We start from the raw sequence: 23,888 nt of genomic DNA on the forward strand, positions 1-23,888 counted from the left end.
AACTGTGGTGCGGAGGGGGGGGCTGCGAGTGGATCCTCGCAGTTTTTCAGGTTGATATGTGAAGCTCATTAGCTAGCCAACATGTATCCAGCAAATGTTTAGCAAAATATTAGAAGTGAGGCTACTAGACTGACGGTCTACTATAATAGCCTCACTTTGAATATTTTGCAAAACATTAGCTAGCACTAGTGTTTTGCAGTTGCTAGCAGCTTATTGGGATGTTATGCTAGATAGACAGGCATTGTTTTGATATAATAAATTAAGCATTATCGTTAGTTAAGCATGTCAACAATAATAAAACTGTGGGTTTTCTCCGTAAGTTTTTCCTTTTACGATGTGAGGGTCTAAGGACAGAGGGTGTCGTATTGCCATACTGATATTCTGTACAAACTGTGAAGACCACTGAGACAAATTTAACATTTGTGATATTGGGCTATATAAATAAACATTGATTGATGTCAGCCTGCAGCCCCACTTTGAACTCTCTGTCTCTCTCTAACTCATTGCAGATGGCTGCACTAAAGAAAAGGGCACAGAGAGGAAACCAGTTGTAAGATGTTTAAAAGTTCATTAAACATAATATATGCTTAAATGCATTTCAAAGAAGTTGTGTTGGAGTTTGTGTTATTCCACCTTTTGACACCAAGATTATCTGATTTTACTGCAAATGTATATCGGTTCCAAATATCGGTTATCGGTCTCCTTGATTACTAATAATCGGTATCGGCCTTGAAAAAGCCATATCGGTCGATCCCCTTAACAGTGTTAGGCATTTGTGAGGTGCAACAACATTAACCTTTCTGTTGGTCGCTTGTTAGCAGACCCTCCACGCGATAGCAGAGCGAACAGGTACAGCAAGCGAGGGATCATTGTCCACTAGTAAATCGATTGCAGATGGCGTCGTGCTCGCGGACACAAACAAAATAATAATGAATGGGTCGCGAAATATACTTTGGTGGCCGTTAAACCTGGACGGCCCAAATAAAGTCTATGTGAGGGAAACCCTGGACTTGAATCTTTAATTGAGCCTTCCCTTATAGATACTATCTCTTTACGTATTAGTGATGGGAATTACGGCTCTTTTTAGTGAGTCGGATCATTTGGCTCGGCTCACTAAGAAGAGCCGGCTCTTTCGGCTCCCAAACGGCTCTTCATTTTACCACAGTTTACCAGAGCCTCAGTTTCGCCGCTGCGAGGCTCCGGTGCTCGCAGTTCACGCGCGTGCTCCAGCACCCCCAAGGCTCGCCGGCAGTACACTTTCCATCACAGGAACACGCTTTGCTGGAGGAGAAAAGAATCCCCCCAGACTGCTTTGCCCCTCCAACAGAGGGATGTCCTCGTCCTTTTTCCATTTTCGTCATTTCAAGCTAGGGCTGGGCGATTTGGCCTAAAAATAAAATCGAGATTTTTTTCTAACTAATGGACAATTTTCGATTTAAACCTCGATTTTTTTCTGTTTTTTTCTAAACAAACCAGACCAAGGCTCTTTTAAGTGAACGACGGGAGCCGGCTCTCGCCCGCGAACGAGCCGTTTTTTTTTTTTCTTTGCGGAGGGATCTAGATCGGCATGAAGGCACATTGTGCAATGTGCACATCATCCCGCTTATTACACATGGCCACATTCTCAACAAAGTAACGACATGACTCCTAATATTAATTGAAATGCTTTTATGGATTTAGAAAATGATTTTATGTATTGATTTAAATTGACAAGCATCCGCTAAGAAAAATAGTCCGTTGTTACTGTTTGAACTAACGTAGCAACGGCAGGAACTGCTTCGATAGCGTTTTCGAGGAGCTTTTTGATTACAGATTTGAAAACATTGTCGCTTGCTTTAAAAGTAGCACACTTCATGATGTCAGACCTTGGGAAGTATCTAGATATCCCTGCCCTAATGCAAAAGTAACTGCCAACTGAATATGTGTCGCCGTTTGATGTCTATGTCTGGACCGGGTTTCTGCCCCATTACTTCTCTTCTTACTTCTATAAGAATAAAACACGGGGGACTGAGATCTCTTTTTCTCCCCCTCTTCTGACAGCCCATCAGCTGATCTCAGAGCACGCTCCCCTCTCCTGCAGGGGGGCGTGGTCAGCTGCAGCTCACAGAATCAGCCCCCTGCAAAAACAGCGCTGGAAAAAGCAAATGGAGCAAAATGAGGCATGGCTAAAATGCAGGATATTTTTGGTATTTAAAAAATATATATATATTTATATAGTTTATATAGGTCGATACAGTAGCCCCTTTTTAAAAAAATAGTTTGTATAGGTGTTGCTATCTGTTTTGTGTAGCGTGGTTCTACAAGCAAGTCAATGCATTCATTGGGTGGTATCAGAGATTTACACGGGTCTGTAACCACAGCAAATCATTTATGTTAAACTTTATTTACTTTATTTACTCTTGAATACTTCAGTACAAAGGATGTATTGAATAATTTAAGTGATATATGTGTACACAGAGCTGCAGATCGGGTAGTCACAGGCAATGTGGCTGAGTTTTGTGCGCGTTCTGGAAAGTGAGAGAGTAAGCTACTACGGAGTCCCTTAAAGCAAAACAAATCTGCGGAGTCTAGAAATGTTTTTAAATCGCGATTTTTCGGTTCAGCCATTTCACAAACCGTAGGAAAGTAAAAATGCAAATTAATCGTTAAAACCGAAAAAATCGCCCAGCCCTATTTCAAGCGATAAAAACTCTTTTGGACGCCCTCGGCTCGAGTTCAGGGCGTTCCGAGCTGAATAAGGGCATCAAATGACGGCAAGACGCCCGCCTGGTGGAAACGCTGGAATTAGGAATATATTGTGATGAAGTGCACACTGACCTGAGCTCCAGGGGTCTCTTTGTTCTCGTCCATGCTGCTCTCAGTGCTCCTTCTCCGGCTGGGTCTCTGAAATAAATCAACAAAACTAGAGCTGACACAAAACAAGACAACTCAATACGACCGACAGACACAACAAAACTAATCCACAGCTACTTCGTAGGTTCATAGCGGAGGTGAGAAGTAACTAAGTACATTTACTCAAGTACTGTACTTCAGTACTATTTAGAGGTACTTTTACTTTACTTGAGTATTTCCATGTAATGCTACTTTGTCTGTGACAATAGGAGACATTAATAAAGCTGCTTCACTGAAGAGGAGAAACTCACAGCTCCAGGACTCAGTCAGGAGGAGACTAGAAACAACAAGTCAATCAACTGAGGATTCATCCTGTAACATAAAGGAGTTACCTAACAGAAACCAGAATGCTAACGGTAATAAAGAAGAGTTACCGTACTAAAACAATATGCTGAAGGTAGAAAGGGAGCGTTTACTTAAACTAAACGATATAATAATGTTAGAGAAAGTAATTATTAAGGTATTTCCTCCACCTGAATGAGAATAAAACACACACACACACACACACACACACACCTGGGGCTGCGTTCATAAAGCTAGTCGATAGCTTTTAGACTTTAGCTTTTAGACTTTAGCCGATAGCTTTTAGACTGCAGCTGTAAGACTGTAGCTGTTAGCCGATGGCTTTTAGCCTTTATTTAAAAGATAATTTGAGACTATTTTTGGCGCACATTTTAAAGTTTTTTTGTGAGTTTCTTTCTTCAAAGATTGCAGCTGTTGTGTTAAATAAGATAACTTCTGATTCGTGATTAACTGTAAGCTAAGCTAACATGTAGTGATGTTACGTATTGCGCCGAGGCTTCGGAGCGTGTGTCGAGTAATCCCCGAAGCTTTTTGTGAAGCATGTATCGAGGCTTGTATCGTTTTGGGCCAGTGACGTCATCGATGACAAACGAAGCCTCGCTGCCTGTCGATACCACGTGACTGCTTCAGGAAGCGATTCAGATCGGTTGAACCCGGTTGAACCACAACGCTCATAATACCCATGGATGTATAATAAGAACCATATTACCCCTCCTGTACCCGGGCACGGTGACACGATGGAATCAAGAGAGCTCAGACCCTCACTTATAGAGGTCGGAACATGTCATAAGTATAAATAGATACAAGCATAAATAAATGTAGAAATAAAAACATCAATAAATACAGGACTACATATGTTGCAGTGTTTTCAGGGAGCTTTAGAATGTGTGCTGTGGCTCAGCTGGAAAGCAGTTGACTCACAACCGCAGGGTCTCTGGTTCAACGACTTGTCAATACGTATTTTTTGTTGTTTATAAAAGCTACAGCTAAATGAGATAATGTAGTTAATAATGTATTCTTTGATATGGTTTAGCCTTTCTCAGGCTACAACATGGTTACGTTTATGAATATTATTAAGGAATACAAATCCCTCTTTGAAATGTTTACCAGCCTCCTTAGGCTTTTCAATCACAATCATTAAACTGGAATAAAAACAATATTGTTAACATGAAAATATGATTTATTGTTGTTTAGAGTTATTCTAAGGCTTTACTCATTGGGAACTCGGTATGAGATAGAGCACACTGTTGAGATGTCCAATCTGCCTGTTTTACACACTTTGACCAACAGGGGGTTTGTGTTCAAATGAAGCTCATGATGAAGCCCAGGGGCGGAAAAGTGGCCCGGGGATTAATTGACAGACAGGCCCACTTAATGCGCGGCATGTATCGGCCGGCCGGCGACGAAAGTATGTTACTTAACAAAAAACCCTATGCATTTAATGTTATTTTGGACCATTATTCATATGGTAATCACATTACTTGAGCCCTTGATTGCCTAGAGCAGTGGTTCCCAAACGGTGTGCCGCGGCACACTGGTGTGCCGTGAGGCAAGTCCGGGTGTGCCGTGGGATTTTGTGACAACCATACGTTATTATTGCAATATACAACTACACAAAAATAATTATTTAATTTTTAATTGACTATATCAGTACTTTGTAGGTTTATATGTACGTAATCTGTGCGACTTGCGCGTCCACATCTTCACGTGCAGTGCTGCATACACATGGCTGAGTCAGCGATAACTTTCGAGGGGTGGAGGTATGCCCATTATTTTGAGTTCGTCCGAAGAATAGACAGGAATGTGACGGTGAGGTGCAAACTGTGTCCAGGCCAGAAGCTGTTATCCACTGCTGTAAACACCACGTGGTCAAACCTCAACAAGCACCTGCAAAGAACACATGCTAAGGTGAAGCTACCGCACACGCTATTTGTTGTTTGTTTATATCACGTAGTCTGTTCTTCTTCTCTGTCTTCCGGTTGTTGCCTGTTTTGAATGACAAATACACACTACCGCCGCCTGCTGGTAAGGAAAGTTATTGCCACTCACGCATGCGCAGTTCGTACGTGCTCGAGTAAAGTAACGAGTTACTTTATGTAAATAGTAACGAATTAGTGTAATATATTACTTTTTTTTAAAGTAATATGTAATATATTACATTTTTTTAGTAACGACCCCATCTCTGGAATTGGCGTTCTCTACTCTGGTTTACATGAAGAACAACAGGAGGTCACGGCTCTCTGTTGAACAGGACTTGCGAGTGGCCCTCTCCTCAGTGCCACCAAGGATTAAAAAATTCTGCGCGCCCCGACAGGCACATGTATCTCACTGATTTGTAAGTCGGCAAAAATATTTACAATAGCACATGTTTCAATGCTGATTGCTGAAATGTTACATTTATAATTTGTAGTTCAGGACCATGGACAATGCAGCTTCCTTGCATTGACAGTTCTCTGTGCTGAATTTCTGCTGGGTTTCCTTTGCCTCATTTTTAATGTTGTGACCTGTCTGGTTTAAATGAGTGTGTTGCTGCTTTGATGAAGCCTAATTTGATAAAGTTTCAAATTAATTTCTGAAATATTTCGTTAATAAATATTTCATGAGTAATATAGTTGTCTTTGTCACATTTTATTTGGCATTAGTAAATAATTATGCACATTTACAGATATTTTACATGATATGAGTGATAACACGTGTTATAAGGGCTATTTTGCACAATAGGTGTGCCTTGAGATTTTTACTTGTCCTTTGGTGAACCACTGGCCTAGAGCAAAAATAGTTACGGCATATATTTAGTGATTTTAATGTTAACAGATCATTGATGCAATAACATTTGGACCCAATTTGCCTGACTTGATACATGGAATAAAACATGGGCGTAGGAAGCATCCTCAATGTGGGTGAGACAATTTAAGAGGGGGTGTGGGCAGATGGTGGACCTTTAAATGTTGAAGTTAAATGCATCAATCTGGTCCATTTTGAGAGCAAAATTAGGGACTAAATCTATGGCAGTCAGTAGGGGCTTGGACTGTGAGCCGTAGGGTCGCCGGTTCAAGTCCCCGACCAGACCTATTTGGAGTGTGGACTTCTACTTGGAGAGGTCCCAGTTCACCTCCTGCCCTGCCGTGGTGCCCTTGAGCAAGGCACCGGACAACCCCCTTCCCCCCTCACTCCCATTGGTCCGTGGGCGCTGTACAATAGCTGCCCACTGCTCCTGGTTCTATACTCCTGGTTCTATACTCCTGGTGCTAGACTCCTGGTGCTATACTCCTGGTGCTAGACTCCTGGTGCTAGACTCCTGGTGCTAGACTCCTGGTGCTAGACTCCTGGTGCTAGGATGGGTTAAAAGCAGAGAACACATTTCACTGTGTGTGCTGTGTGCTCTGCATGTGTGACCATTAAAGAGGGTTTCATCCCTCCCAATTCTTCTTCTTCTTCTTCTTCTTCTTCTTCTTCTTCAACACCCATATAAAACAGAACTGTAAACAGATTAACTTTTTCTTTCAACATTTATTTGAACAGCAAGTGGAGGCAAAAGTGACTGCACCCAAAACAATAAACCTGCTAGCTAACTAGCCTAAACTCAGTAACAGAATGTGGGCAACACGTTCTTCTCCACAGCCGCGCGACCTCTGAGTCAGACGTCACTTCCCCCTTTTCTATCCTACGGGTGCAGCCGTACAGCCACTCCCCCTGAACCCTGTTGTAACAACATAATACACTTTTTGGGGATGCAGCTTGGGATGTGAGGACATGGCTTAGAAAGGGCGTGTCGCCTTCTGTCCTGCCAGTGTTGGCAGGACATTAATTAAAATGTCGAACTCGGACTTCATTTTAAGGACATGTCGGCCAGGGGTGTAGAGCTATATTTGTTAAAGCACCGGATTGGCAAAACAGGAGAGTGTGTGCACCAGTCTGCCTTGATCTATGTATTCATGTCTGTGACTCTCAGTATCTGCTGCCCGCAGCTGGTTTATAGAAGGAAAACCTCCTTCACTTCATGAAATCTCTGCAGCACCAGGAGGCAGCGGGAGGGTTAACTCAGCCTCTGAGAAGACGAGCGCGCAGTGCCTTTCACGCACTGCCTTTCACGCACCGCCTTCCCTGTGTTTACCTTCAGAATCATTAGAAAGGCTAAAGAGCGGTGTGGCTGATGTGTTTTCACACCACACACCACACACACACACACACACACACACACACACACACACACACACAACACACACACACACACACAACACACACACACACACACACACACACACACACACACACACACACACACACACAACACACACACACACCACACACACACACACACACACACACACACACACACACACACACACACACACACACACACACACACACACACACACACACACACACACACACACACACACACACACACACACACACACACACACACACACACTATCACACACAACATCACACACACAACACACACACAGTTGTTATTGTTTCACTGAACGGACCCGCACATTTTTTTTTTCAAACGCTCCCTTTTTTGGTCCATCTGCGGCGGTAATAGGTTTTGTGCGCTGTGATGATTCGGCTGTACCTTTAGTAATGAATATTAAATGTTTGTGAGGGAAATCTTTCCACCAATAATTCCAATAAGTAATCCAAAATGTATTCACTTCAGGTTTACGAAAGTAACTGTAGTCAGATTACTCGTTTTTCAAATGTAACGCGAGCTGAATACAGTTACTTGATTTTTGTATTCTGATTACGTAACACCGTTACATGTATTCCGTTACACAACCCAACCCTGGCCACACCCCACTGGGCTGGACTGGGCCGGAACACTTACAAATGTGGGCCGGTAGGATTTAGGCAAAATAATTTTTTTTATAAACTTTTTTTTTCTTTTTCCGGCCCACCGGGGAAACTCCCGGTACTCCCAATGGCCAGTCCGCCCCTGATGAAGCCTCATGAGATGAACCCTTTTGCAAACCAATTGGCTGGAAAGCTTCAAAGCTTCATAAGGCTTCATCTCGCCATCACTACTAACAGGTGTAAATACACTTAATGAAACCTCTGCAGATGTTTAATCCACTCACCTCTTCGTCGTCGTCGTCGTCTTCTTCTTCCGGTTTTTGGCGGATTGCAAAGAACTTTAAAGGTGCATACCGCCACCTACTGGACCCTCACTTACTATTGCGGTAAGCGTGTTGTCACTTCCGGTTGTTGTTGTTGTTGTCAACTCCGGGCTATCCTGTTGTGTCTGCTCTGCTGCTGATAGCTTATATTATCTTAAACTAAATCGATCGTTTTACAAATTCTTGATCACGGCAGCTACCTGGCGTTGTAATCACACGTTACTACAGCTTAAGCACTCACAACTCTCCTTCTCTTAGCGACTTTAACTCCACAGTTGCTTACACTCCATTCGGGTTTGCTAACGGTAGCTACTTTAGCTGGATAGCTAGCTATGGCTCCTTCCCCACCCTCGGGTGCTATTTCCTGTTCTCTGTCTTATGTTTGGTCACCTCCCTTCCTCCTTTACTGGTACCGATAGGCCTACATGTGTTAAATGTAGTACAGTTGCTAGGTTGGAGCATGGATGTATCACTACCCGCTCTGCCCGATCTGCAGTGCGCATGTGCGACATGGTCCGCCATATTGGACAACTCCGGACGGCAACCCAAGTAGGACAACATTGACACAGTGGCTTTTGGCAAAGCTCAAAAGGAAAACTCGAGAGAGAGAGAGAGAGAGAGAGAGAGAGAGAGAGAGAGAGAGAGAGATGAGTTTTTGTTATTACAACGTGACTTCACTATTATTTAACAATTATTTTTATTGGGTTCTTTTATTTGGGGTTAAGTACATTGTCAGAATAAGAGAGAAATGGATTTAACTTCTGTTAGACAGCCATATGCCATACATTTTTGTACACATTCACAGTAAATATGTATTCAGTATGATAGCTGTCTAACATAAGTTATATCCATTTCCGTGTACAGAAAGCTGTTTGCAGGTTCAGAGGTTTTAAACGGAAAACAAATATGTGAGGATCAAAAATACATATGTAAAACTTTTTTCTGTATTTGGATTTTATTTACATGTATATGAAACGGAATACATTTGTGTGTGTATTGAAAAACACAAGTGTGGATCCGGAAATACAAGTGTGAATCCTTTTGTGGATCATGAAATACAAGTGTGAATCCTTCTGTGCGCATGTGTGTATTATGAGACTGTTCTGAGCCCATACGTTCGCTTCGTCTTGATCTGTCGATGTGATTTGATGTGTCGTGTGTCTCCCAACTCCTCTCCAAAGTTCAGATACTATATAAAAATACTAAAAGGTAAATAAAACATTAAACATAATGACAAAAATAACAACCTGAAAGATATGTATTCTATCTACACATTTCGTAATTATCTAATCTAGTGGCCTTATAAAAGTGTTGGCTAAAGTAACGCAGAATATATATTTTTTAATAGTAAATAATTAGAAACATTATTTATGTGCACAAGTACATGGGACCCCACACATTACATTACATTACATTGCATTTAGCTGACGCTTTTATCCAAAGCGACTTACAATAAGTACATTCGACCAGGAAGACACAACCTTGAAGAAAACAGAATCATAAAGTACATCAGGTTTCATAGAACCAAACATTTCAAGTGCTACTCAACTGGCTTTAGGTAAGCCAGTCCTTTATTAGTATAAAAGTGCTTCGTTAATAGTTCTAACGCTCGAAGTGGAGTCGAAAGAGATGAGTTTTCAGTCTGCGCCGGAAGATGTGCAAGCTATCTGCTGTCCTGATGTCAATGGGGAGCTCATTCCACCATCCTGGAGCCAGGACAGCAAACCCACGTGTTTTCGCCGATGGGAACTTGGGTCCCCCTCGCAGCGAGGGCGCAGCGAGTCGTTTGGCTGATGCAGAGCGTAGTGCACGCGCTGGGGTGTACGGTTTAACCATGTCCTGGATGTACGAAGGGCCAGATCCATTCGCAGCATGGTACGCAAGTACCAGTGTCTTGAAGTGGATTCTAGCAGTTACCGGAAGCCAGTGAAGGGAGCGGAGGAGCGGAGTGGTGTGGGAACATTTAGGAAGGTTGAAGACCAGACGAGCCGCTGCATTCTGGATGAGCTGCAGAGGTCGGATGGCACATGCAGGTAGACCAGCCAGGAGGGAGTTGCAGTAGTCTAGGCGTGAGATGACGAGAGCCTGGACCAGAACCTGAGTCGCTTTCTGTGTCAGCTGGGGACATATCTTCGTACATACACATAACAAGCTGTCCCGAGTTCCTCCGGCTGCAGTTCCGCAGACGGCCGGTGTTGATTGATTGATTGATTGAAAAGTTTATTAACAGCTTGTATATTGGGTACAGTACAGTACAGGTGTGTGGCAGCAGAGCGCTGGGAGCAGAGGGAGGTGAGTATATGACGGATGCGACGGAAATACACCCGAACACATCTGGTACCCCGAACACATCTGGTACCTACACCGGCAAAAATAAGGCCATTGGGACGCTACTCAAGATGGCGCAGACAAATCAACTTCCGGTGAGACCGAGGAGCGAGGAAATGAAAAATAAGAGAAGTGAGAAAGGGCCCCAGTCAACATTTGGACAAGGAAACACTGTCCGTCAACTTTGATGTTTTTCAGTTTTTTTGGTGACAAACAAACTTCAAACTCATGCGTACACTACCTGCACGAGCATTGCTATTGAACCTTGAATCTACTATTATCTTTTAGTTTTAGTGCCTTTAGGCCGCTTAATAGAAGTGCACACTACAAAAACTCTAAATCTTGCCCAGTATATGTGTCTGATATCTAGTCAAAATATGTCTCTCCACCTGATATAAGACACATTAACTTCAGAAGTAACACTGCAGTGAGATATAGGCTCTTGTTTTTAGACAATGCCTCATCCTGTTCAGTCAAATCATCTTATTTTGAGTCGTATCTCAGATGAATCACTTATTTTGTTACATATTTATTAGAAAATCACCAACTAACATCAGGAAACAGAACACTTTTGAGCGTTTGCGGCTTATTTTGAAACACATCATCTCCTGATTCTGGTCAAATATAGTTCAGAATGAGTTCTCCAGATAATTACAAGATCTGATTTATCTAAATATCTCTTCTTATTTCAAGAAATCTTACCAAGCTAATGTTCACGGCCATGAGCGACCGGGAGGAGCCTCAGAGAGAAGAAGAAGGCGATGTTCAGATGCCACCGTGACACTTTTGAAACCGATGTAACAATGGGGCTTTTTAACCACACAAATTAAACTTGACCCATTTCTGCAGCGGCCTATATGTTGTGTTTGTGATCGGGACAGCGCATGCAAGCAACAGCATCTCTCTAACCTACAATGCACCAGCAGGAAGCCGCGCACCACAGTCCAATATGGTCTAGCTCTGCAGCTTCCTGTTCACACCTCAGAAACATGAAGACATGAAGACCCTGGTGCTGCTGCTGCTTCACGGTGAGGAGCTTCATTTAATCTCAGGTTAAAGATCTGTATTCTGCTTTAGGAAATATATAAAGAGAGATTTCATTTCTAAACCTTTTGGAGAACGATGAACAGATGAAATGTTGATTTACATTTAGTTCAGGAAATCTTTGGTTCGATAACAAGATAAGATTCTTTAAATATATTGTTTTGTATCCTTTATGGGACATTTTTGATTAACTGTTATGTTGATATAAATATTTCTGATTTTATCTTTGATTTGCCATTTTATTTATTGGTTTATATAAGTATTTTTTATTCCATAACTTTTTTTGTATTCTTATGTTTGTATAATTGTTTTTTATATTATTTTATTGGACATTTTAACTTCAATATCTTCTGTTGATACTTATTTCATTCTTAAATGGAGCACCAAACCCAATCTCCCCCAACATATAAAGGGCTGGCTTATCTAAAGCCAGTTGAGTAGCACTTGAAATGTTTTAGCTCTATGAAACCTGATGTACTTATATGATTCTGTTTTCTTCAAGTTTGTATTTTGTTGGTCGAACGCACTTATTGTAAATCGCTTTGGATAAAAGCGTCAGCTAAATGCAATGTAATGTAACATGAATTAAGTATTTAGATTAAGATTTTATATATTTGTTGACATGAACATGCATGGAAAGTATTTACAGGTACAAATGTTATTTCTCACGTGAATATTCACAAGCAACCAACTCGTATGCACTCTGAATGTGCATTAGCAGACCCACTGTTGGTATTACATGAAAGAGCTTCTTCTCAGATTCCATTTTCCTTTCTGTTTCAGCGAGTCTGCAGCTGCAGTGTGACAAGAAGCAGATCACAGCTCCCCTCGGGTCAGACTTCCTGCTCTCCTGCAGCTATGACAACCAGCTATACAGCAACAAGTACTGGTGCAAAGGAGAGTCCAGGAGGACCTGCGAGGTGCTGGTGGACTCGGAGGGGAAGACCAGAAGCACCCGCGTTCACATCGTGGATGCTCGGAGAAGAGGACTGTTTGTGATGGTCTTAGATCTGCAGAAGGGGGACAGCGGGGACTACTGGGTCGGGATCGACAGGCCTTATGCTGACATCATGACGTCAGTGAGGGTGGTCGTCACTGAAGGTGAGAATGCACACTGCAGGTGGAGAGGGTTAAATATTTAACTAACAGGTATCATCATGAAACCCCCGTGCCCGGTGTGCCAGTCAGCAGACACACAGCATCACTCCGATGTACCGTAACGTCCTTCCCTTTTTTGACATAATAGTAAACCAAGTGCAATCAAGCTGGGTTTGCACATGTACAGACAATTGGGGCTTTGTTTAAAACGTTTTTATTTATTTCGTGGTTTGTATACCTGCTGTCAATCAACTGGGTGCAGCGTGTGCATCTTAAGTAGCAGCAACTATATCCACCTTGTTAAAGGAAATAAAACAAATGTGTTGTGTTATATCAGCTGTACAATTGACCAAATATATGGTGTTATTAGTTTCCATACCTCCTGTGTTTTACGAGCGACTTATCAAGTCTTGGCAAATGGCACAAAACATGATTAAACATGTTGTAGCGGCCCTGATGTCTATAATACAGACATCCGAGGAAGGAGCCAGAGCCAGGCTCTACTCCCTCCTGAAGCAGATGACAGCACATGCTTGGAGCCTGTGCTTGAGGTGGAGATTCCTGTTATGTCCCTGTCACTGTGGATGTGGTGCCCTGCACTGCTGGACACAGGCTCGACAGTAACCCTGGTGAGAGCAGATGTGTTGCCCAGTGGGACTTAGTTGGAACCGACTGCGGTGCGACTGTGCACATTCACGGGACAGCTGGCACTTCTGAAAGGCAATGGGTATACGTATGGCTGGTAAGGGCCCCCCTGGTCGTTCCCATGCTCCGCTTCAACAGTTTCCCATGGGGGTCCTGATGGAGAGAGTAGCAGTCGATGTGGTTGAGCCGCTACCTCGGTCAAACGGAGGTAACCGCTAAGTCCTCACCGCCATGGACTATTTCACAAAATGGCCAGAGGCGTATGCCCTCCCTGATCAGGAAGCAGTGACAGTCGCAGATGCCTTGGTGGCCGGCATGTTCAGCCGGTTTGGAGTGCCGGACACTCTGCATAGTGACCAGGGGAGGAACTTCGGGTCCCTGGTGTTCACCTCCATGTGCACACAACTGGGCATGCACAAAACTCGCACCTCCCCCTTGCGGCCTCAGAGCGACGGACTAGTCGAGAGATTTCCTCGCACCATGGGCCAGCAGCTGGCCATCCTCACGTCTCAGCACCAGCGTGACTGGGATGAGCATCTGCCCCTTGTGCTCATGGCATGTCGCTCTGCAGTCCAGGAGTCCTCGGCCTGTTCTCCTGCTCTCCTCATGTTGGGGAGAGAGCTTCACACCCCGGCCATTTTGGCGTTTGGTCAGCCGCCGGATCCCTTGACACTTCTCCAGGACCTGAGTACGCCAGGGGACTTCAGGACCGCCTGGATTCAGCTCACGCCTTTGACTGAGATCAGCAGAAAAGAGCTGGTGTGAGACAGAAACAGAAGTATGATACAAGGACACAAGGGCAGGACTTTAGGGCCGGGGAGCTGGTCTGGGTCTACATTACATTACATTACATTGCATTTAGCTGACGCTTTTATCCAAAGCGACTTACAATAAGTACATTCGACCAGGAAGACACAACCTTGAAGAAAACAGAATCATATAAGTACATCAGGTTTCATAGAGCCAAACATTTCAAGTGCTACTCAACTGGCTTTAGATAAGCCAGTCCTTTATTAGTATAAAAGTGCTTTGTTAATAGTTCTATCGCTCGAAGTGGAGTCGAAAGAGATGAGTTTTCAGTCTGCGCCGGAAGATGTGCAAGCTATCTGCTGTCCTGATGTCAATGGGGAGCTCATTCCACCATCTTGGAGCCAGGATAGCAAACCCACGTGTTTTTGCTGATGGGAACTTGGGTCCCCTTCGCAGTGAGGGTGCAGCGAGTTGTTTGGCTGGTCTACAGCTCCCAACGAAAAAAGAGCCGGTGCCCAAAACTTGAAAGCCAGTGGGTTGAACCCTACAGAGTACTGGAGAGGGTGGGGGGGGGGAGTTGTCTACAGGGTGCAGCTGCCTCCCAAGGGGAGAAAAGTTGTGCTCCACAGGTTGGCCCCTTACAGAGGAGTCGCTTCCCCACATGGACAGTTTTCTCTCCATTGGCTCTAGTTTTCTAATGCAAAAATAAATAAATTCATGTCATCAAGTCTTTTTATTTAGAACCTTTTAGCAACAAGGCAACTCAAAGTGTTGCCTTGTTGCTAAAAGTGTGTCAAATAAATAAGATATCGTGCAAAGGAAGCATCTTATAAAACTACATTTAAAAACAGTAATGAAAAAGCCAACCGAATACAAATTAAAACAAGATGAATTGGAATAAAAAAAGGTTACCCTGCTCTCCTCTGTGTTTCAGTCCCGGTCTCTAAGCCCAGCCTCCAGCCCCTGGTCTCCCTGATGGAGGGGTCCACCTGTCGGGGGGGTCCGGTGACGGTGCGGTGTGTGTGTTCACGGGGCACCGCGGTCCGTTACTCCTGGTTCCGACACACACACCCCGAGGACGTCCTGCTGCAGAACTCTGCTGACCTGCAGCTCACCTGTGACTCTCTGCAGGACGCTGAGCTCTACTGCAGCGTCAGGAATGAAGTGAGCTCAGAGAGGAGTGAGAGCCTCAGAGTGAACATCTTCCCTCCTGCAGACTCACACTGCAGATATGTGGTTCACCTGCAAGGTAACGACTCTGATTCATATAAATATCAAATATAAAACCTAATGAAATAACTGCTATTCCTACGATGTGTTTATAATAAACGCACCTTTTTAAAATGAATCACAGCGAGTAATAAGACATGCTTCAAATCTTGGTACATAACTGTTTTAATAGCACCACTTCGGCTTTGCCTTTAGTGACTCATAGTGGCCGTGTTTAAAAGCACACACACCAGGATGTATTTGGGTGTGTGCGCTGCATACATAAACACAGTGAGAGACATTCATTAAATACATTTTTCTAACTAAACTTAACACAAAAAGGCAATTTGTGTAGACGATTTCTATGTTATAACAATGCTTTTTGGCATTGCCGTTCTTCCACACGCTACTGAGGTAGCTTGTAGAAATGAATCAATTGTTAATAAATCAATTGTTGCCAATATGTCTTTATTGATCAGACTTCGATCATCCACTCCACCAAACAAGAGTCAACAGAAAAAAAAGCTGTTTGGTATTGGCAGAGGAGATTTGTCACATTTTTCATAGGCGCACCCCACATACTCAGCTCTGCTGCTCATCCCACCAGTGGCGGCCGGCCCATAGGGACGCTAGGGGTGCCGCCCCCCCTCTTCCCACATGTTTGATTGTCATTCAAAATTAAAAAAAAAATTAAAAAATATTTTTCAAAAATATATATTTTTTTATTTTTAATGAACAAGGTAAATATTATATAGTTGGTATCAGTAAATTGTATAATCTACAATAAAATCTCGTTTAAAATTGTTTTACGATGTCTAAAGTTACTGATCAGTCACATGTTTCCTGCCTGGCCGCAGCGTGCATCATTACCCTCTCTCGTCCGGGCGGTAGAAAGGAGCCCTCAGCCAGAGCAGCAGCAGCCAACAAGCTGACTGTTGCTATCTGTATACTATGCTGCCGAAACATAATTTCAGCCAATCAGCGTCGTCAGATCTGATGCTCAAAGGGCGCCCTGTCAGCGCCCTGGCCTGTGTGTCTGTGAGTTGTTTGGAATCGTATCCACGCTACAGTAGTTGTCGAGGATGGCTGCGTGCGTCTGCAGGTGGAGACTCCGGTGCTAGTGGATCGCCGGAGCTGTTGATTAACATTTACATGCTTATTGTAGTTGTGAGGGCAATGCCTGTAGCACCATGGAGCATGTGTGTGGGCTGGACCTGTGTTTTACAGGAAAGGAGTGAGCAGAGGGTCGAGTTGTCGATTCTTGTTCAGTTTTCATCTTCCTCACCCTCTCAGACTTTGAGTTGCGCGCGCTGCTAAAGAGACGCGCTACCATGGAAACCAAACAATGGTGTAGCTGTATTGAAGTCCGAGTGGAAACAGTCGTGAGTAAATCTGATTTTGTCAGAAATCGGGAGGGTTGACAAGAATAACACACACACACACACACACACACACACACACACACACACACACACACGTTCGTATTTAGTCTTCTGATTCTAAATGAGAATTACATCATTTGAGTGTTCCCAAAGCACCAGTGTTCTGCAGTTTGTGTGAGCCTACTGTACTGTCGCACAGTTTTGGAACATTCATAGCTAACCACACTGAAGATTATGGATTATCTCATATTTTCTCAAACATTTCTTCCGGGGGCCGATCCCCTGGACCGCCCTAGTATGGTTTGGTCACCATTTCCATAGCCCCACCAAAGATATTTTCCACCAGCCGCCACTGCATCCTACAAATGCTTTTTCCTCACAAATGTGGTACCATTGGAAAGATAAGAAAACAGGCTTTCCAACAGTATAAGATGTAATGCCAAAAAGCATTGTTACAACATATAAATCATCTACCAAACACAAATTGCCTTACTTTTTGTGTTACGTTTTTTTTAAAACTATTTTACAACAATGATACTACAAATATTTAGACAACGTATACATATACCAAATACATACAATAAAAGATAACAAAATGCTGATAATATTAGTTTTTAAAAGCAATTGAAAACTGAAATATGTTCTTTAATGGAATGTAAAGTGGAGATCTGTGCAGATTTCTTAAAGAGGATGCGAACTGAACTGAATGTGCATAATATACAACTCATTTTAAGAAACACAGATGAGGCTGTAATGCTGTTGTGAAATCCTCTTGCACAAGTTCCTGTGCTGAAAGAAAGCCATTGTTTATTTGTTTAATCACCAGGCCAACCTGTTTATGACTGTGCTGTGAGCACCACGGCCCAAACCACCCCCCCGACCTCCTGTCACACCACCGGGGAAATCCAACCTGACACCACAAACCAGCTGATCATCGCCACCGAGACACACCTGCTTCTCAGGTCAGAAAACACATCTAAAACACGATGATTTATTACAAAACCATCATGAAATGTCATTCACCCAGTCTTTGTTTTTGCAGAGTGTTCACAGGAGTGCCGCTCTGGTACACGATGCTGCGATGGGGTTCCTTTGCATCCTTGGTGATGTTTATCTGCGTATTTATTACGTGTGCTAAAGTGAGGGATAAGCATGCGAAGAGGAAGAGGAAGAGGAAGAGGAGGAGGGAGAGGAGGGTTGGGATCAGAGGAAGGCCGCAGTCTGCAGGTTAAATCGACACCGTGACATTAGTTCTTTGTGATAAGAACTTCAGCGTTTATCAGACTCACCATAAGTGTAATTGATTAGATAGCTTTCCAGTGAAGCGTACAACACATCAGACCACCACATTTAACCACCATGGGTCTAGAGCCTTCAGCCGCTCTGCACCCCGCCTCTGGAACTCCCTCCCACCTGACATCCGCAACACTGACTCTCTCCCCATTTTCAAATCACGCCTCAAAACATATCTCTTCACACTCGCATATCCACCCTGATCATTATCCATCACACATCCTCTGTTTTTATTTATTTGGTTATTTGATTGATTGATAAACTGCATTGTCTTGTTTATGTCTCTTATGCTGGTGTTATGTATTGTGTATCTTGTTTTGTATGTGTTGTACGGCGACCTTGAGTGCCTTGAAAGGCGCCTATATAAAATAAATGAATTATTATTATTATTATTACCAAAGCGTGCAGAAAGAGGAGAAGTCAGTAGAGGGAAGGATTTACAAGCCGAACACAGAAAGATCACAAAGAGACGCTTAGACCCCACAGATATACACACAACGACTACAGAGGACATGGATTGACTAAACAGAAATGTAAGACAACCACACAATGACCACCAGGAGACCAACAGACTGAACACACTCTAAAGACCACATAGAAAGAAAGGCGTCTTTAAAAAGATGCACAAAGACTTAAATGAATGAACAACAATCACAAAGAGGCCGCGATGCCAAAAAGGGTCCGGGGGAATATCTCACACGATGTAACTAAAGACACAAAAAGATGATTCCCGCCCACAGATATACACAACATGACGAAAACAATCTAAAGACATGTAAACAACCACAACATGAGATTAACACACACTTTAAAGATCTGTTGAACGAGCAAAGAATCATCAATGCCTTAAAAAAGATGCAACAGGATTAGAAAGAGATGCACAACAACCAAAGAGAGGGCAAATCAAATCAAGTTTTATTTATATAGCACATTTATAAACGATTTTTGGTCGAGCCAAAGTGCTGGACATATAATAAAAATAGCCTACAGTCGAGACACTTTACAGCAAATACAACAGCACAGATTGTTCAGAATATCAGTATGAGAAAAACGACACCCTCTGCCCTTAGACCCTCTGTCCTTAGACCCTCTGTCCTTAGACCCTCTGTCCTCAGACCCTCTGTCCTCAGACCCTCTGTCCTTAGACCCTCTGTCCTCAGACCCTCTGTCCTTAGACCCTCACATCGTACAAGGAAACACTTCCAGAGAAAACCCACAGTTTAAAGGGAACATGGGAGAAACCTCAGGGAGAGCAACAGAGGAGGGATCCCTCTCCCAGGACGGACAGACGTGCAATAGATGCCGTGTGTAAATCGAGGAGATAATACATTTTACAGCATATAAACCGAATGTTAGGAAATGCATGTGTCTGTAATAAGAAATACCACAACAACAAAAAATACCACAAAATAAATGAAAACACAGAACGATGACATTGAAGGTTGAAAAGAAGATACAAAACAATCACAAATAGGTGCAAAATGAATGAAAGTAGATGCAACATTCCTAAGAATAGTGGAGAAAGTACAACAAAAAAACACAAAATGACTTCAAACAACCAAAAAGAAACATCAAATGCAGGGACGCGGGAAGTCAGTCAGAGTTGGGTGTGCGGGCTGCGGGTGCCTCGCAGCGGCGAAACTGTGGCGCTTGCCTTACACTGTAGGTGTTTGCGCTTCAGATGAGGCTCCCTCCGCAAAATGAGGCCCCACGCAGTCTGTGTGGAGGGAGGGTCCTGTATAATAACGTCATACTAAATGCAGTCATTTGGTCTTTAGCAACAGCTTGTGAGAGCAGCGCATTCATCGGTGTTCGTTTTAATGCTGCCAGTTTGTTGACGGTCGTGTGTTGATGGGACTTCTCATGCTCCCTAAATGTTTCCTCTGCCTTTCGCCAGTTCTTAAACCCTCCTTTCACAAAACTCCCATCCCTGATCTTGCACTGACGAGCTTCTTCTCTATAGCAGAGCAACAGAAGAAGCTCACTGCATTATCACTTTCTCTTATAGTGAAGCTTTTTAGAGACTGCTTGCACTAAAATGCTGACTCAAAAATAGTAACTCAAAATAAAACTTTTGTATTGATTTGTTTAGTGAACTTTTTGGCGTTGCAGTTACAACTCTCCGCCAACAGATGGGGGTGCTGCAGCCCCCTCAGCACCCCCCCTTCCCACGTCCATGATCAAATGACTAAAGAAACATCAGAGAGAAGCTGAATTACTGCAAAGAGAGGAGGAAGTACTAAAACATACACAAAACAACCACATAGAAAGCAAAAGGACTTAAAGGGGATCAAAAAGTAGATTTGGTGACACAAACAAAGACACCCCCCCTCGCTTGGACCTTAAAACAAATACAATTCCAAAAGTATGGAAGTCAGCTTATGTCTTGCCTTTACTAAAAGGAGGGGAGGCCACCTTATTAAATAACTATAGGCCCATCTCTAAATTATCAGTTCTGGCCAAGGTTCTTGAACACCTAGTGAGTGAACAGGTAAAGGAGTTTTTACGTACAAATGACATCCTGTCTAAACATCAGTCGGGTTTCAGAAAGCAACACAGCACCATCACTGCCACAAAGAAAGTGGTGAATGATGTGGCGAGTATTTTAGATAATAAGCAGAGTTGTGCAGCTCTATTTGTTGACCTGTCCAAAGCGTTTTATACTGTCGATCATCATATCCTGAAGTAGAGGCTACTCAGTATCGGCATATCCAGCCATGCAGTGGGGTGGTTTGTGAAACTACCTCTCTGAAAGGTTTGTGAACTACCTCTCTGAATGGTTTGTGAACTACCTCTCTGAATGGTTGTGAATCTACCTCTCTGAAAGGTTTGTGAACTACCTCTCTGAATGGTTTGTGAACTACCTCTCTGAATGGTTTGTGAACTACCTCTCTGAAAGGTTTGTGAACTACCTCTCTGAATGGTTTGTGAACTACCTCTCTGAAAGGTTTGTGAACTACCTCTCTGAAAGGTTTGTGAACTACCTCTCTGAATGGTTTGTGAACTACCTCTCTGATAGGTTTGTGAACTACCTCTCTGAAAGGTTTGTGAACTACCTCTCTGAAAGGTTTGTGAACTACCTCTCTGAAAGGTTTGTGAACTACCTCTCTGAAAGGTTTGTGAACTACCTCTCTGAAAGGTTTGTGAACTACCTCTCTGAAAGGTCCCAATGTGTTCACTTTGATGGGCTGTCTTCTGAGTGGTTAAACATTACTAGTGGTGTTCCACAAGGTTCTGTTTTAGGTCCGCTATTATTCTCCATCTATATCAATAGTTTAGGTGAAAATGTCGATGGAGCAACTTTACATTTTTATGCTGATGATACCGTGATGTACTGTGCAGGTCCCTCAGGAGGCTGGTGTTAAATTACAAGCTGTTTTTAATATTATTCAGACGCAGCTCTCTGAACTAAAGCTTCTTTTAAATGTTGATAAAACCAAGGCAATGCTCTTTTCAAACGCTAAAAAAACACCGGAGCCTGTTTTAGATATTGTAACTACGCAAGGAATAAAACTTGAAGTGGTTACCTGTTACAAATACCTTGGTATCTGGCTTGATGATTGTCTCACTTTTAAACTTCATGTCAATAACCTGCTTAAAAAGCTGAGGGTTAGGCTAGGTTTGTTTTTCAGAAACAAGTCCTGTTTCTCACTTGAGGCCAGGAAAAGGCTCTGTGACCTTTTGACCTGTGCTGGACTATGGTGATTTGGTCTATATGAATGCACCTGCCCATTGCCTGGTCAAGTTAGATGCTGCGTTTCACAGTGCGCTGAGATTTGTGATAAACTGTAAAGTATTTACTCATCACTGTACCCTGTATGCAAGGGCTGGTTTGCCTTCACTAACTGTACGGAGGCTCAGTCACTGGTACATTTTTATATCAACCCACTCTCTTCTGTCTGCGTACAAATGACACGACTTTACACATTGGAAATGCGTGCAATAGATACGCAGAAGTCCCATTTTGCGTGTATATGATACTCCCACGTTACGTTTGTTATGAACGTATCTCAAATACGTTTATTTTCTACATATCTTTGCCATTTATTGTCTTGCTTATAATAATGATAATAGTCATTTATAAATATCATTTTAGAGCACACATTTGAAATCGAGAATCAGGTTCGATATATGGTTAAATTAAAATCAGTAGGCGAGGCTGTAATTTCTCCAGCTGTTACTCTCATGAGCGAGGCAGAAAATAATAGTTGTAACAGCCAAAAAGCTGCTGTGTCGTTTATTGCACCTCAAACATTAAAACAAATCCAGAGTTACGTGTTTCTGTACTTCCTCTAAGAACAAAGGACAGTAAAAGAAGAGCTCTGTGGCTTCGGCTTGATCGACGTTCAAATGACAGCGTTGGTCGATGGGGTTCAACAATATTTTCCAAGATTCAAAGGTTTATTATCATGACATTTACAAAACGTTTCTTAAAAGTGCAATTAACGAGACATAAGAAATACATATACAAATCAACAATACAAATAGAAATAGTGCAAGCTCAGGTGTTTAATAGTCTGATGGCCAGTGGGATGAAACTGTCCCTGATACTATTCTGATGACGCACAGTTTATGGATGATTTGTATCTATCTGTATTTGTGTCTATGAGCAATGTCTTGTTTCACTCTGTTGTCACCAGTGAATAAATGTGCTGCCACACATTGTTGTTTTTGTGTTTCTCTTGAAAACATCAGTGCTTTAATCAAGTCTGGAGAAACAATCTGATTCATGGTGCGACCATTTGGATGAGAATAAGATAGAAGGAGATCAGACCTCAATATTCAGTCACTCTGTCAACATCAGCACCAGCAGAGTTCCAGAGAGGGACAGGAAGTGGAGGTGGATTGGCCAAAACAAGTGCAAACACTAAGTAAGATTTATGTATGATGATATGATGAGATAATAGTGTTTAAACTCATCGATGCATCAGTGTCCATCAATGCTGCTCAGTTCCGCTAACCCTTATGTTGTGTTCAGCTCTCCTGTGACCCTTTTCAAGTTAAAATGATATACTAACCACCCTATAGTTTTTATCGGAACAAGGCTTCATGATATCCTCCACAACAGCTATATGAACACTACCAAACTGATTTTGGTCATTTTAGCCAAGTCTGAAGTTCTCTGTAAAAAAAAGTATGTAATTTGGTGTTTGGTTCGGGAAGACCCAGCAGCATTGTTGTGGGTGACTCGGGGTCAAATTTGGCCCAATCAAGATTCATCTTTGACTTTAGATAAAGCCCAGCCCCACCCCCTTCATCCACTGTAAATATATTTTTTCGCAACTTACACCTGGTCTCCCATCCCTTTGGGCCCCCCTCCCCCCACGGGAACTCCACCTTTCTCAAAGAATATGTACACTAACACTTGAACCTGAACACGCACACAAGTACGTACACAGATACACACACACAAACACACACCATCGTGTTGGGGGGCGTGGCATGAACAACATTGTCCAACAGAAGCTTGTTTTTTTTTACTTTTTCTATCATCAATCTATATGGGTTGATTTTGACCCGTAACACCACAGAAGTTACTATAGTTAATAATATAAAGTTCTAAAAGCTTATTTAAAAAAAATTATATTCTAATATTAGTCTATCAGATAACATAATTGTCCTTCTTCACTATAGGGAATATAATGAGTGAATTGAATTCCATTTATTTCTTAAATATGTGGTGCAATGTGTTTTGCGGCCATCAAATACAATTACAACAGGATTGTACGGTTATGAATGCATAATAAGTTAGTTATGATGTAGTAAAAACAATATTGGATGATAGTCATTATTTGAGTGTTTTGGACTGAGATAAATGATG

General features: G+C 42.6%; 2 protein-coding genes across 2 annotated transcripts in view; one reads left to right on the top strand and one right to left on the bottom strand.

Moving 5' to 3' along the window:
- LOC117554598 (zinc finger protein 420-like) overlaps positions 1–8,815 on the bottom strand; it is an 81,577-nt gene extending 72,762 nt beyond the window's left edge. Inside the window, exons 1-2 of the mRNA XM_034229046.1 lie at positions 8,280–8,815; positions 2,818–2,883 (exon numbers count right to left, since the gene is read on the bottom strand). Coding sequence (XP_034084937.1) covers positions 2,818–2,850 — 33 coding nt within the window. The 5' untranslated portion in view covers positions 2,851–2,883; positions 8,280–8,815. The remainder of the gene's footprint in view (positions 1–2,817; positions 2,884–8,279) is intronic.
- On the top strand, positions 8,137–19,030 carry LOC117554599. The gene is made up of 6 exons (XM_034229047.1): positions 8,137–8,381; positions 11,496–11,674; positions 12,474–12,791; positions 15,118–15,432; positions 17,601–17,736; positions 17,817–19,030. The coding sequence occupies exons 2-6, from the start codon at positions 11,644–11,646 to the stop codon at positions 18,004–18,006; spliced, it is 990 nt and encodes a 329-aa protein (XP_034084938.1). The 5' UTR covers positions 8,137–8,381; positions 11,496–11,643; the 3' UTR covers positions 18,007–19,030.
- The last annotated feature ends 4,858 nt before the right edge of the window (positions 19,031–23,888 follow it).

Source organism: Gymnodraco acuticeps, unplaced genomic scaffold, assembly GCF_902827175.1.
Source record: "Gymnodraco acuticeps unplaced genomic scaffold, fGymAcu1.1, whole genome shotgun sequence".
NCBI classification, from domain to species: domain Eukaryota; kingdom Metazoa; phylum Chordata; class Actinopteri; order Perciformes; family Bathydraconidae; genus Gymnodraco; species Gymnodraco acuticeps.